The sequence below is a fragment of the Amphiura filiformis genome, chromosome 18 (assembly GCF_039555335.1).
Source record: "Amphiura filiformis chromosome 18, Afil_fr2py, whole genome shotgun sequence".
Classification (NCBI taxonomy): Eukaryota; Metazoa; Echinodermata; class Ophiuroidea; order Amphilepidida; family Amphiuridae; genus Amphiura; species Amphiura filiformis.
The window spans coordinates 2710339-2723071 of NC_092645.1; the positions used below are offsets into that span (position 1 = coordinate 2710339).

The window sequence follows — 12733 nt, forward strand, 5'->3', positions numbered from 1 at the left end:
GGGATAAGGATTAGGTTAGTTTTATGGATAGGGTTGGTGTAAGGGGTAGGGTCAGAGTTATGATTAGAGTCTGGGTTATGTTTAAGGTTCTGTTTAGGGTTAGGTTTAGGGCTTAGGTTAGAGGTTAGGGTGAAGGTTAGGGGAAAGATTAGGGTTTATAACTAAGTTAGTGGGTTTCACGACTTACATTCCTTACATTATTAACCGACGAGCGGGGGTAGCAGTGGCGATGGTGGCCACCCCGATATTTAGGATTTTTAGGCCTTTTTGTACTTCCCCCCCCTTAAAATTGGTCTTGCCCCCGGCCCCCTTTACCCACCATCTGAAAAAGTGCTGGCTACGCCACTGTTGAGACTTGCACTCAAATCCTTGCTAAGGGTGTTTTTATGTGTGAAATCAATTTAACAAAATGTAATGAATCCTTACTATTAAAGGGTCATATTTGGAAGTCAATTCATAGGGGTGCCCGCAGGGGTGTTTGTACATCATTTACCTACTAGGCCTACATAACATGATCGATAGGCCTAGTCATGTACAGAGTAGTAAAAATGCTCCCTGCCGCGGGGTATGGTCAGCACCATGTCCCCAAGTGTTTGTCCCTTACGGACCGATATAGGTAAACAAACAAACTTATATTCTAATATTAATAGCTTGTATATTATTTATAGGTTATATGCCCTCAAATAGCAATAGGTAAAATAAAAATCGTCTGATGTTGAGAAGTATCCTTAAATAGTACCAATTCTAAACAGACCAAACTAATATTTACATTTTCCAAAAATAATCCTACCGCCCAATTGTGCAATTTATTGCTTATTATTGAAAAATACACGTAGTAACTTTTATCAAAAACCAAACATGACCAATATACAGTAGTAAAATGATAAAATCTAAATAAACACTTCGTGCCATACGGATGTCCAGATTATTATATTAAAGGGCATATCTATTGCAAAAACAAGTTTACATCCATTCGAAGAGAATAATTATTACGTTACAAGTTGACACTCGTTGCAATATTTTCATGCGTATTTCTCCTGAAAAAAAAAATGTGTTGGTAACGTTCGGGCCCGTTCGAAGCGAAATTAATTTTCAAGGCAGCGGGCTGAATGACGTAAGTAAATGAAAAGGAAACTATAGGGGAGAGTGGGTTAATCTAATCCCGAACACCTTTTCATTTAAGCCTATTACTACACATTAAAACAACGAAGATAGAATAAACCATACCAATATCAAGAGTGGAATTATTACCCGCCGTTCCCCTATGTTCACGATAACACATGAGCCTAGAGCTCTTTTCACGTTCATTCATGTATAAATGCGCGACCTTCAATGGTCAACAAAAAGTTAGCTACCGGCCCACTGAAATTGTTTATTTGCATAATAAATACAATATTGATCACGCTCAAATTCTAAGCTCAAAATATTCTTTTATTTTCTAGTCCAAATATTTCGCATGATGAATTGTAATATCACAATTTACTAATATATAATAAAGAAACGGCTGATTTTATATTTAAAACCATTAAATTTGTAATACCAGAGAAGATGTAAGAAAAGGAGAGAGAACAAAATTATATCCTTGAGATAATCCCATAGGTTATCCTGTCGCATCTATTTATAGTCCTTTATTCTCAAGTAGTTAGACATCCACTTGAAATATCCTGTGATGTTATGTGTGTGACCGCCCACGGTTGACTGATTTGCACTCCAGAATTGGAAATATGTTCAATGTTTCTATAGAGAATTTGTTGAAAAGTATGAAACGCGTGTGTTAAAGGACCTGCTGGTTGGATGGGATACCACAAGTGGATAATACAAGAAAGAAATCAAGTGTTGTAAATTTTCCCTCAGAATCCGCCCTTTTTGGTAAATATATAAATTTCAAAAGAAGAAATTTTTAGGATTTTTTTAGAGAAGTGGTGATTGTTGATCATTTCTGTTTTATTTTTTTAATGAATTTCCTGTCATTTCCTGTAAACCTATCAAAGATATTCTGATAATTGAAAATCTTCTCTATAATAAACAATAGAAGCTGAAAGTGACAACAAGTAGCAAAAATTGTAATTTGCCATGGAACTTCAGTCATATTTTATCTGAAATCTGACTGAATGACAGGGCCTTCATGTATGGTATGAATGGCATAATGAAATGCAAGCACTGACCTATCCCTAAAAGTAGTTATCTGTAACTTGTGTATCACACATGTCAAGGGTTCAAACCCTATTGTTAAGCGGCTAAATAGGGTGATTCATCATTTACTTTGAATGGGCGGTCTCACACATATTTTATTTGAGGATAGCTGGATCAACCTCCTCTTTCTTATATCTTCTCTGGTAATACTTAATTCAGATGTTTATTCTGAGAACAACAACGGTATACGTTCTATGCATTGAGAGTGTTTACAGTCCATTCTTTCAAAGCGGGCACATTTCATTTCATGACGTCAAACTTTTTTCTAGGTCAAATCTGTCTCGTTCGAAGGAACTCACCGCTTACAAGTTACAGTTGGTTTTTGCGGAATATCAATTTTAAATGACTTATTTTCTCAAAAAAGGAGTCATTTTCATTATCCTCATAATATTAGCTTGCCAATGATGTTGTCCGAGCAATATATATGCCCTTTAAAAAGAGCACTTGCAGACCACTAGATCTCAAGTTTGGAATATAGACAGTGCAGGATTGTGGTTTGCGCTTTGCACCATTCTCAGTATAAATAGAAATGTTACTTATCAACAAAGTTCATATTAATTTACACTCATAACAATGAACGGCGAGTGCAAACTTGTAATTCCTTAGGCCAAAAAAAGTGTTAGGTTGGCGCCCACAGCTCATTTACAGGCCACTCCTACACATTTTTATTGAGATTTTTAGTTTGCACCATTCTCAGTATAAATAGAAATGTTACTTATCAACAAAGTTCATATTAATTTACACTCATAACAATGAACGGCGAGTGCAAACTTGTAATTCCTTAGGCCAAAAAAAGTGTTAGGTTGGCGCCCACAGCTCATTTACAGGTTATAAAACGAGAGTAGTTTTTTATTATTCATCGATCTTTTGGGTTGTTCCCTTATGAAGCATATCGGTATATCATTTATAGATGGTCCTGTGTCACAACCTGGGGTACCTTTGTGTTACATAGTACCTTTGTGTTACATAGTAAAAAAATGAAATGGTTCAAACATTTTACCTACACATCTCATTTGAAGTGGTTCATCCTTCTGAGCATTTTGACACCTTTTTATGGAAATCGGTTAAAAAATGAGAGAGTGCGGGCAAAAACAATCACAAAGTAGGGAGGATGTAACCCCCCTCTTTTTCCACATTTACAATCATTCTGAGCAAGTATTGGTCTTTTAAATGAACTTTTGTATTTATTCACTTGGTTTAGATGTCTGGGAGTTCATTTAGACATTTTTTTACTAGATTCAAATTTTTAAAGGGGGTTTTAAATCAAATTTACAATATGAATCCCTCCCTCCCCCTAATCCTCAGCCACCCTTGGCACATTTCATGCCAAACGTCATAAGAAAATAATTTAAAAATATTTTAAAACAGGATAAAAACATGAGTAATATAGAATAAATTAGCCTCAATTTAAGACCTAATTGAATCTTCTAAGTGAAGGAATACTCAAGAGACAGTGTTTTGAAATCCAAACTGGACATCAAAATGTAACAAAGCCACCTTTTTGTGTACCCCAGTATATGGCACAGGATCAGATATTAGTGAATTGAGTCAATTGACGCAAACTATGGTAACGGTATTTATCATTCGATACAAATTGTACACAAAGCACTTGTGGTCACTGATCAAAGATTCCACTACGCATATGTGACTTGCTACTCCCCATTCCAGAAAAATACAGCACTAATTTTGGAGGATTAAAAAATATTATCAAGTTCTGCCAAATCAAACACAGCTCAATCCTAATCATTAATTTAGTCCTTCTAAGCATTCAAAATCTTGAATATATGCCGAAATTTTGCTCTAATTTTCACTTTTTGTGTTACTTTAATTAAATGGTTGGTTATAAAAATGAAACATGACTTTTCTAAAAATTAAAATGCATGAACTGAAATTAGTCTTAGTACAAGTCTTTGGGCTTAATTGTCACAGCATACAAAACACCCTAAAAACACATGTTTTTGGCCCTTATTTCTAAAAAAATTGGCCAAATATTAAAAATTGACTTTTATTGCTAGTTAGGACTAACTAAAGGATTAGGATTTAGCTATGTTTCTTTTGGCAAAACAGGATAATATTTTTTTAATCCCAAAAAATTAGTTCTGTATTTTTCTGGAATAGGGAGTAGTCTTGGAAAAGCCGAATGGATTTGAAAACAAAATTGGAGTTGCGTTGCCCCATTAATCTATTTTTTCTCAGATATAAGAATGGGTGTACAAAGTTAGTTTTTGAACTTTATGGGCTTTATTACTGCTCGCACTTTTTGGCAACCAACCAACAAAATTATTCAGCTTAATGTTTGGTCTTCGCAGAACGCTTTCAAGACTTGGAACAATTCCATAGGAATATTATTATTATCATCCAATTACTGAAATTGGACACATATAAAACAAAACTGAGCTAAACATTGATATTAGTTATTCTATTTCAGTCCGCGTATTTAGAGGTCTACCGGTCGACTGTGCCGAATACTAAAACCATAACTATTATAAAGTATCACTTTTGTTGGCCAATACTTAGAAAATAAAATGGCATTTTGGCATTTATTTGCTGCTTTCTTCAATCTACGTCTAGTTCTCGTCACAATTCTCTCATTTATTGTGGCTTATATCTTCATAGTGAAATTTCGACGTCCCAGTAACATCCCGCCTGGTCCTTGGTGTTTTCCACTGTTAGGATACCTACCAAATATCGCCGTCTATTCTCGGTTCTATGGTCTTCCGTTACCAGCCGTTTTACTTCAACTGAGCAAGAAGTATGGATGTGTCTTCAGTTTATATTTAGGAGATCAATTGTGTGTTGTTCTGAACAGCCAAGAAGCAGTGAAAGAGGCATTTATGAACCCCAAACTTAATGATCGACCAACGGCAACACATTTCCAAAATGACGAAGGTAAGACCGCGATTTTTACGTTATATTTTTAACCTTTTACTTTTCCCTAGACTTAATGAACAAACAATCAATCCACAAATGAAAGTCAGTTGGTTCAGAGCACTGTTAAACATTAAAACAAACGAATGAAGTACATTTTGTGCCCTACTCTTTCAATTTAAATAGTGTATGCGGAGGCGGATCCAGAGAAAATCATGCAAAATCAGCCTATTTTATAGCGACTTTCAGCCTATATGCTCCCCCTAATTTGACCTTTTCAGAAACCGTTCTTGGTATGGGCTATGAGGCTATAAGCCACATATCGAACATATGCAGCGAGCACACCCAGTGCAAGAAACATTTTTGCGAGCCATTTCGGCCCTTGGCCGAAACTTTGACGATCCCTTACAAATATTTGTGGGCCTGAATTAAACTTGCTTTTTTTTTCTGATGCTAAAAAACAAGTTTAATTGATAGTGTCTATTCGTAGATTACAATTGTATATCGGCGGCAGCCACTATCTTAATATAAAAGTTCTGTCAGGCACAGAGGATGTTTTCTTCTCCTTTTTCTTTATCTCATGATGTAAGTGTTTGGTCATGACCAATGGGGTTTTCTTCCCTTTGTTCATTGGCTACACACATTTTTCATTGCATTTTCTCACACTTGTAAAAGGGTTACGTTTTAATAACGCGCAGTTGTGATTTTCGCGGGCATTTGGCCCGAGGGTCCGCTTTATTTCTGGGCACACTACTAAAGATGACTGACACCTTTATAATATTGTGTGCAATTCTGAAATGGATTTCAAAAGGTGCCTTTGATTTTATGCTAAAAATTAAATTTCCGTTATAGTCTATTAACTTTGGTTAATTTCTTGTAGTTGCGCTTAGTTACCAGTGTTTCTTGAACTCTGAGAAGGAAACTTGTCTGACCATATCTCAAGAAATTAATTAAAACGTAATTGCATAAAGTCCGACAATCCAGGTACTAGGTGGAAATGTTATTGCTGTATATAGTAAAAGATTATTAGAAAAATTTAAGACCTGACCCTTAGCTATGATAATACGATTACGTGGCACTAATTGGCATATGAAATATAGAAACTACATGTATTTGACACGAAAAACTAGGGATGCGGCTCCAATTGTGTTGGGAATAAATAAATATACAAGTTCGAAAGCGCGCAAGACAATACTCATAAGGTAAATGTGTAAAAATGTACTTTTTTTTCTTTACAGCAACTGGTATTGTAAACGCATCAGGGCCCAACTGGAAGGCACAACGCGCATTTACGCTTGGAGTTTTTCGTCGTTTTGGCGTAGGAAAAGCTGTTTTCGAAACCCAAATCTGCTCAGAACTGGAAATTCTCTTCAAGCATTTTGAAGACCAAAATGGAGCAAGTTTTGATCCAAGTTCTCTGATATTAAACACAATTTCGAACATTACAAGTCTTGATACTGTTGCACACAGATACGAATACGGGGATAAGGAATTCAAAAATCTACTTCATGTTGAAGATCGTATTGTGAAGTTAGCGGGTACAGCAGGTTTCAAAAACATTGTCAAAATTCTTCGTCTCTTACCGTCAAAGGCGAATGAAATTCTCGCGAAAACAAAGAACGAGTTCATGGCGATAGTTAACGGTAACATTATGCGACGGAAGAACAAATTTGATTCGGGAACAATCGAGTGCTTGATCGATGTTTACCTGAAAAAGTTATATGAGAAGGAAAATCTGAGTGAGTACATTAATGACGAAAGTGTTGGTAGAACGGTGGCGTCTCTGTTTATGGCGGGTACAGACACGAGCTCCTATCAGATTCTCTGGGTCTTAGTATACTTGCTGCGACATCCTAAAATCTTTAAAAAAGTACAGGACGAAATTGACGACACAGTAGGGCGGGACCGGTTGCCTACTATGGATGATCAATGTGATCTGCCGTTCACTCAGGCGGTCATAAACGAATGTATGAGACTATGTGCAACTGTTCCAATGGGAGTCATGCACGCAGCGGCAGAAGACGCGACACTTTTGGATATTCCATACCAAAGGGAACGATGTTCATGGCTAATATATGGGGTGTTCATAATGATCCAGATACGTGGCCACATCCAGATAAGTTTGATCCGGGTCGGTTTTTGGACGACAATGGACATCTGGTAGAGAATGTGGATTTGATTCCGTTTAGTGCAGGTACGTAAGAAATTTATGCAAATTAGTTGATATCAGGATATAAAGGATATCAAAACGTTTTAATACATCCAGTAATATTTCAACTTGATGCAAAACATTATAACACGTATAATGTTATTTAATGTGTTGATAAAAAATTTGCAGTTACATTTTGACAACATTTTGAAAATGCTGTTGTAGTGTTTTTTCATATAAAAGATTTAAAACGTTTTCCTGACCTTTTATATGACCCGGCATTTATGTTATTAAAACGTTTTCCTGACCTTTTATATGACCCGGCATTTATGTTAAAAACGTTTTCCTGACCTTTTATATGACCCGGCATTTATGTTATTAAAACGTTTTGACCAAAACCAAAACGCGTTTTTAACACGTTTATAACGTTTTAAAAACGATTTTGTGTTTGGGTTGTAATAATGGCCAAAATTCCAAAATGTTAAGTTCACTTACTTATTCCAGTGTAAAAATAATTGGCATTTAAAATTCTGAATTTTTGAAACGCTAGAAAATTAGCACGAGTCCGGGGCACGAGTATTAGTGAAATTTTAAAAATCACAAAATTAAAAAATTCATAAAATGTTCCTACTACATGTATCTACTGTATAGGGTCAAATGTTCGGTATTATTTCTTTGACAACCAATGAAAATTAATATGTCTAGCTTCGCAAGTTTAAGCTCATAGTGAAGAGATGTGGGAAAAGGGGAATCCCAAAACCCTTTTTCTAGACCTACAGTATTAATTTGATATTATGGCCGGGATGAATTGTGTTTTTTAGTACATTACTTGCAGCTATCGCGTCTAACCTTCCTCACCGCAATTTGTTCATCGTTACAGGTCGACGTGTTTGCCTGGGAGAGAATCTAGCACGTATGGAGATCTTCCTCTTTATAACGCATATCTTACATCAGTTTGAGCTGGGTGTCCCGGAAGGCGAGCCAGGTCCGAGTCTAGAAGGGATCTTTGCGTTCAATTACTCTACAAAGCCATTTACAATGACGGCAAAGAAGCGCGATCGTTTCTAGTAGAAGTAATGATTATGTTGACATTAAAGCCATATTATAACATTTGCTGTTGAGGACGCCCTCACTGATTTTTTACACAATTATATTGTACTTTATTAAACCAATATACCCTGCAAAAATGAAGACTCTAGGTGCTGTAGTTTTGTCAAAATCCGATATTTTATTATTACGATGGAATTATTAGTCGAACGCATACACGATGTTCATAACACACAGTGCGGGACGGTGATCTACACAACAAAGGGTCGTATCATAACATGACCGAAGGAGTGGTACGTATTGGCGACATACGCGCTGGAAGTAAATTCCAATTTTCTTTGCTTTGACGTAGTTGTTCGGCTCAAAAATAAAAGGGGATATATCTGACAGTAAAAACTAACATTTTATGTCAAAGAAATGCTAATCTATTTTGTATGATAATGTTATAATATTGCATTAAATGATTGAAATTTCTCATAATTTTGTGTGTATTGGGCTATTCAAGAAAATAGATGCACACCTCTTATAGAGGAGTTCGGATTTCCGGACTTCTTATCCAGTTGTAATTGTTGGAAATCCAGACTCGTGTCCAAAGATGAAAAAATCCAGAAGAAAAATAGCTCCAAATCGAAAATCTCTAATTTAAGAGCTCATTTTTGGAAAATTTCGTGATTTTTCATTCATTTAATTGCATTTCCAAGCCTTTTCCAGTAGAAAGGAAACTCAGATTCTACAATGAAGACGACGATGTCGCATTATTATCACCGATACCGTACTCCACGGTTGTTTGATGGGATCATGTATTAGTTTTTCAAACAAAACATCATGTACAACCAAACATTAGGCTTAAACAGCTAAATGTGATATCATGCTATTAAATACAGATGTTTTTGAATCATTCTCAACTTTAATTTCACCTCTTTTACAAAATTATTCACTTTTATAGGAATTTTTAAAGCTTTTTCGGATATAAAATGTATCTATATTAATGACAAAATTGGTGGCGCTATTTAGTTACTGGAAATTACTCTTTCAAGCTTTTAATATAAATAATTCCTTTTATTGTTTGATAAAATATGTTTACAATATTTCCTTGTTGCTTGTTTCACCTATTGCAGCTGTTTTAATGGCAGTATTATAATCACTTACCCCTTGCAAATAGAGAAATTTGATTTAGGATAAATAGCGCCATCTATAGTTTGTATTTAGTTAATAATGAAGACGTACGCAAACATGTCACCTATTGATTGTATTTTAATTGGTCGTCAAGGTATTTCTTAAGCTACTACATTAGCTTTATTTCAATAAAATCGGTGGTCGACAGACCAAGATATGGCCAATTGTGTAAAGTAGTCATAAACAGCTTGGGCCACTTTCGTGTAAAAAAAGTGACTGAATTGAGTTGAATCATGAACCATCTGGTCGGCGGTCTTCAGATTGGCAATTTAAACAATGGGGGTATTTTTAGCGGTATTTTTATTTATGATATTTTGGAATAAATATTAACTTTTTTTTATCAAATTCAATTATAAAGAGAATTGTTTGTCATTTTGATTTTGGATCCTTGGTTCTCAAATGCCACGAATCCGCGATAAGGGGTATCGGGAGGGTCAGAGGGTGTCATGGTCGGTCAAGGGTGCCATGTTCCCTGCAAACATTACTTAAAAGGGCATTTCGTGATCCACAGCCTCATCCCCCCACTTTTCTCAAAAAAAGGTTGAGATTTTTACATCACTGGAAACCTCTGGCTACATAATGTTTATGTACAAAATATTTCTTGCAGATTAATTCGTTTAGCAAAGATATCGTGAAATTTGAATTTCGTTCTGGTGCACAAGAACGAAATTACAACGTATTGTCTATGGAGCAGTGTAATACACATGATCATGCATAACTCGCGAACGCAAAATCGGAATCAACTGAAATTTTGGGAATAGGTTTTTTCGTGGATATCTAATGAAAAATGACATAAATAGAGGATGCTAGGATCACGAAATACTCCTTTAAATGGGCCAATATTGGGCCCCGTGATTGGGCCAATAAATGCTTGCACACCAACGGCGAACTGGTCCAGTACCCAATCATGACTCTCATTCGCTTTCCCCACACTGGCTGTTCACTGGCATGATCAGCCAGAAAATATAATATTGTTCAATAAATTAGCACCAGTACTGGCCCAGTTCGACGCCAGTGTGCAAACATTTATTGGTCCAATACCGGGAGGTGGACAGTATTGTACTTTATTGGCACAATTTTGGTACAGTACTGCAATGTTTGCTGGGTTGGGGCAAAAAAGTGCGTCATGGGAAATACAGATGGGTCAAGGGGTGTCATGGTGGGTCATGGGATGTCAGGATGGGTTAATGGATATCTTGGTAGGTGAATGGGTTTCATGGTGGGATAAAGGGCGCAGGACAAAGGGTGTCATTGTGGGTCATGGGGTGTCGTGGTGAATCATGGGGTATCATGGCGGGTCAAGGGGTATCATGGATCATTTAGTAGTGTCATGGTGGGTCATGAGGTGTCATGGTGAGTCAAGTGTTAAACGGTTGTTCAAGGGGTGTCATGGTAGGTCATAGAGTTTTATGGTGGGTTAATGGCGTCTAGTATTCCGGGGGGGGGGAACTCCCATATATTGACAAACGTCATGTGCCCATGAAATGACCCCGTTATTTTTGGCAAATCCTACACCCAATGACCCCGGTTTTTCAGTAGCCTACACTGAATGACCCCCTTTTTTTGAACAATTTTTTTTAGTCCATTTTGAAAAAAAAAAGAAGAGTTTTGTCTATTTTGTACTGTAAAATTGAGTAAAAAGCATTTTTTTATTGTTAATGATGTGAAATTTCGGGCGCTCTCATACAAAATCACCCCATTTTTGACATTGCAAACACCGAATGACCCCTTTTTTCTGAAAATGTCTACACTGATAGACCCCTACTTTCGTACGCTGGTGGGCACAGGTACGTCACTTTCATATTCGAGTGCCCCCCCGGGCGTCACTTATATACGTGAGCATGGATCCATTGGCACGAGGTTCATATTGGTGCGTATGCACCAAATATGTATCTTGTTTGTGACTGTATGTACAAAGTTCAACGCCAAGCACAACGACACAACTCAAAGTTCATGTGATACAGAACATTATTGAATGTAACCATATGGTCGGATTACATAGAGCAGTCTGAGTTATTAATTCCTTAATTATCACCAAATATGTATCTTGTTTGTGACTGTATGTATGTACAAAGTTCAACGCCAAGTACAACAACACAACCCAAAGCCAGCATCCTGCTTATACAGAACATTATTGAATATAACTACAGGGGCGGATTATAATTGTAGTAATTTCAGCCTGTAAGCCACTGATATCATCATTTTTGCTGAACCATGAAATGGTATCAGTTTTAGTATGTTACTTATTAACTTACAAACTTACCGCACAGGCAGGTATGTCCAGAGTTTTTTCTCTGGTGTATCTGCCTATCATGTAATGTTTCCATTTGTAAATTAATGTTTAAATGTGCTAGTGTAGACTTAGTGTAGAATGCGTAATTCTTCGTTCCCCTGTATATTGATATATTAAGAATAACGATGCTTAAAAGCATCATTAATTTGATCTCGTGCGCTAGTTGTAATGTTTGAATGTTTCCATGTTCCAGTGTATGATGCGTAAGCCTCTTCCTCTGTTTGTATGATTATATTAGGCTGGCGGGTAAGCATCATTGATATCGTACACTGGTATGTAATGTGTTGTTTGTACTGTTCACCCTTGACTGCTCATATCCATAAGTACCAGACTTGAGTCCTGTTTAGCAGGGACAGTCTGTGTAGCTCAGTGGTAGAGCGCTCGCCCGACAAGCGAGAGGTCTGGGGTTCAAGTCCCCGCACAGGCAGGTATGTCCGGAGTTTTTTCTCTGGTGTATCTGCCTATGCATGTAATGTTTCCATTTGTAAATTCATGTTTAAATGTGCTAGTGTACGATGCGTAATTCTTCTTTCCCCTGTATATTTACAAACTTACTTACTAACCTTTTGGTCTGAAATGGACATATCTTTAAATGCCACGAAGATATGAAATCAAATGAAAGTGTCAAATGAAAGAGGAAGAAGTAAAGAATATAATTAAAAAAAAATTCCCACCCGGGGTGGCACTCATAATAAGCCCTTGGTCAATATTTATATGGGTCACCCCCCCGAGTGGTGTAAAATGAAAGAGAACAAGGTTTATTCCCTAATTCGTGAACTCAACCGTGAATAAAGCATTTTCAATCCCGCCCCGCCCCTCCTTGCATACCTGCAATAAAACATTAATATACACATATATTGGGGAGCACCGAGCTTCGGTTGATAGACTGAACTGGACGTTGCTGCGGATACAAGGAATAGGTAACACTTACCCTTATCCTGCTATCTTCCTTACCCAACTTCCATCCTATCAGCATCTTCCTGAAACACTCAAAGTTGCCTGTCAAG

General features: G+C 36.8%; 1 protein-coding gene across 1 annotated transcript; it reads left to right on the plus strand.

Annotated features, from left to right (window-relative positions):
* The first annotated feature begins 4601 nt into the window (after nucleotides 1–4601).
* On the plus strand, nucleotides 4602–10554 carry LOC140139746 (cytochrome P450 18a1-like). Its single transcript, XM_072161454.1, has 3 exons — nucleotides 4602–5082; nucleotides 6300–7255; nucleotides 8091–10554. Exons 1-2 carry the CDS (start codon nucleotides 4719–4721, stop codon nucleotides 7223–7225), a joined length of 1290 nt encoding a protein of 429 aa, XP_072017555.1. The 5' UTR covers nucleotides 4602–4718; the 3' UTR covers nucleotides 7226–7255; nucleotides 8091–10554.
* The last annotated feature ends 2179 nt before the right edge of the window (nucleotides 10555–12733 follow it).

Excerpts from the sequence above, each read along its gene's own strand:
- LOC140139746 (XM_072161454.1), top strand. The coding sequence starts at position 4,719 with ATGGCATTTTGGCATTTATTTGCTGCTTTCTTCAATCTACGTCTAGTT. Across the intron at positions 5,083-6,299 it reads ACATTTCCAAAATGACGAAG|CAACTGGTATTGTAAACGCA; the intron begins GTAAGACCGCGA and ends TTTTCTTTACAG.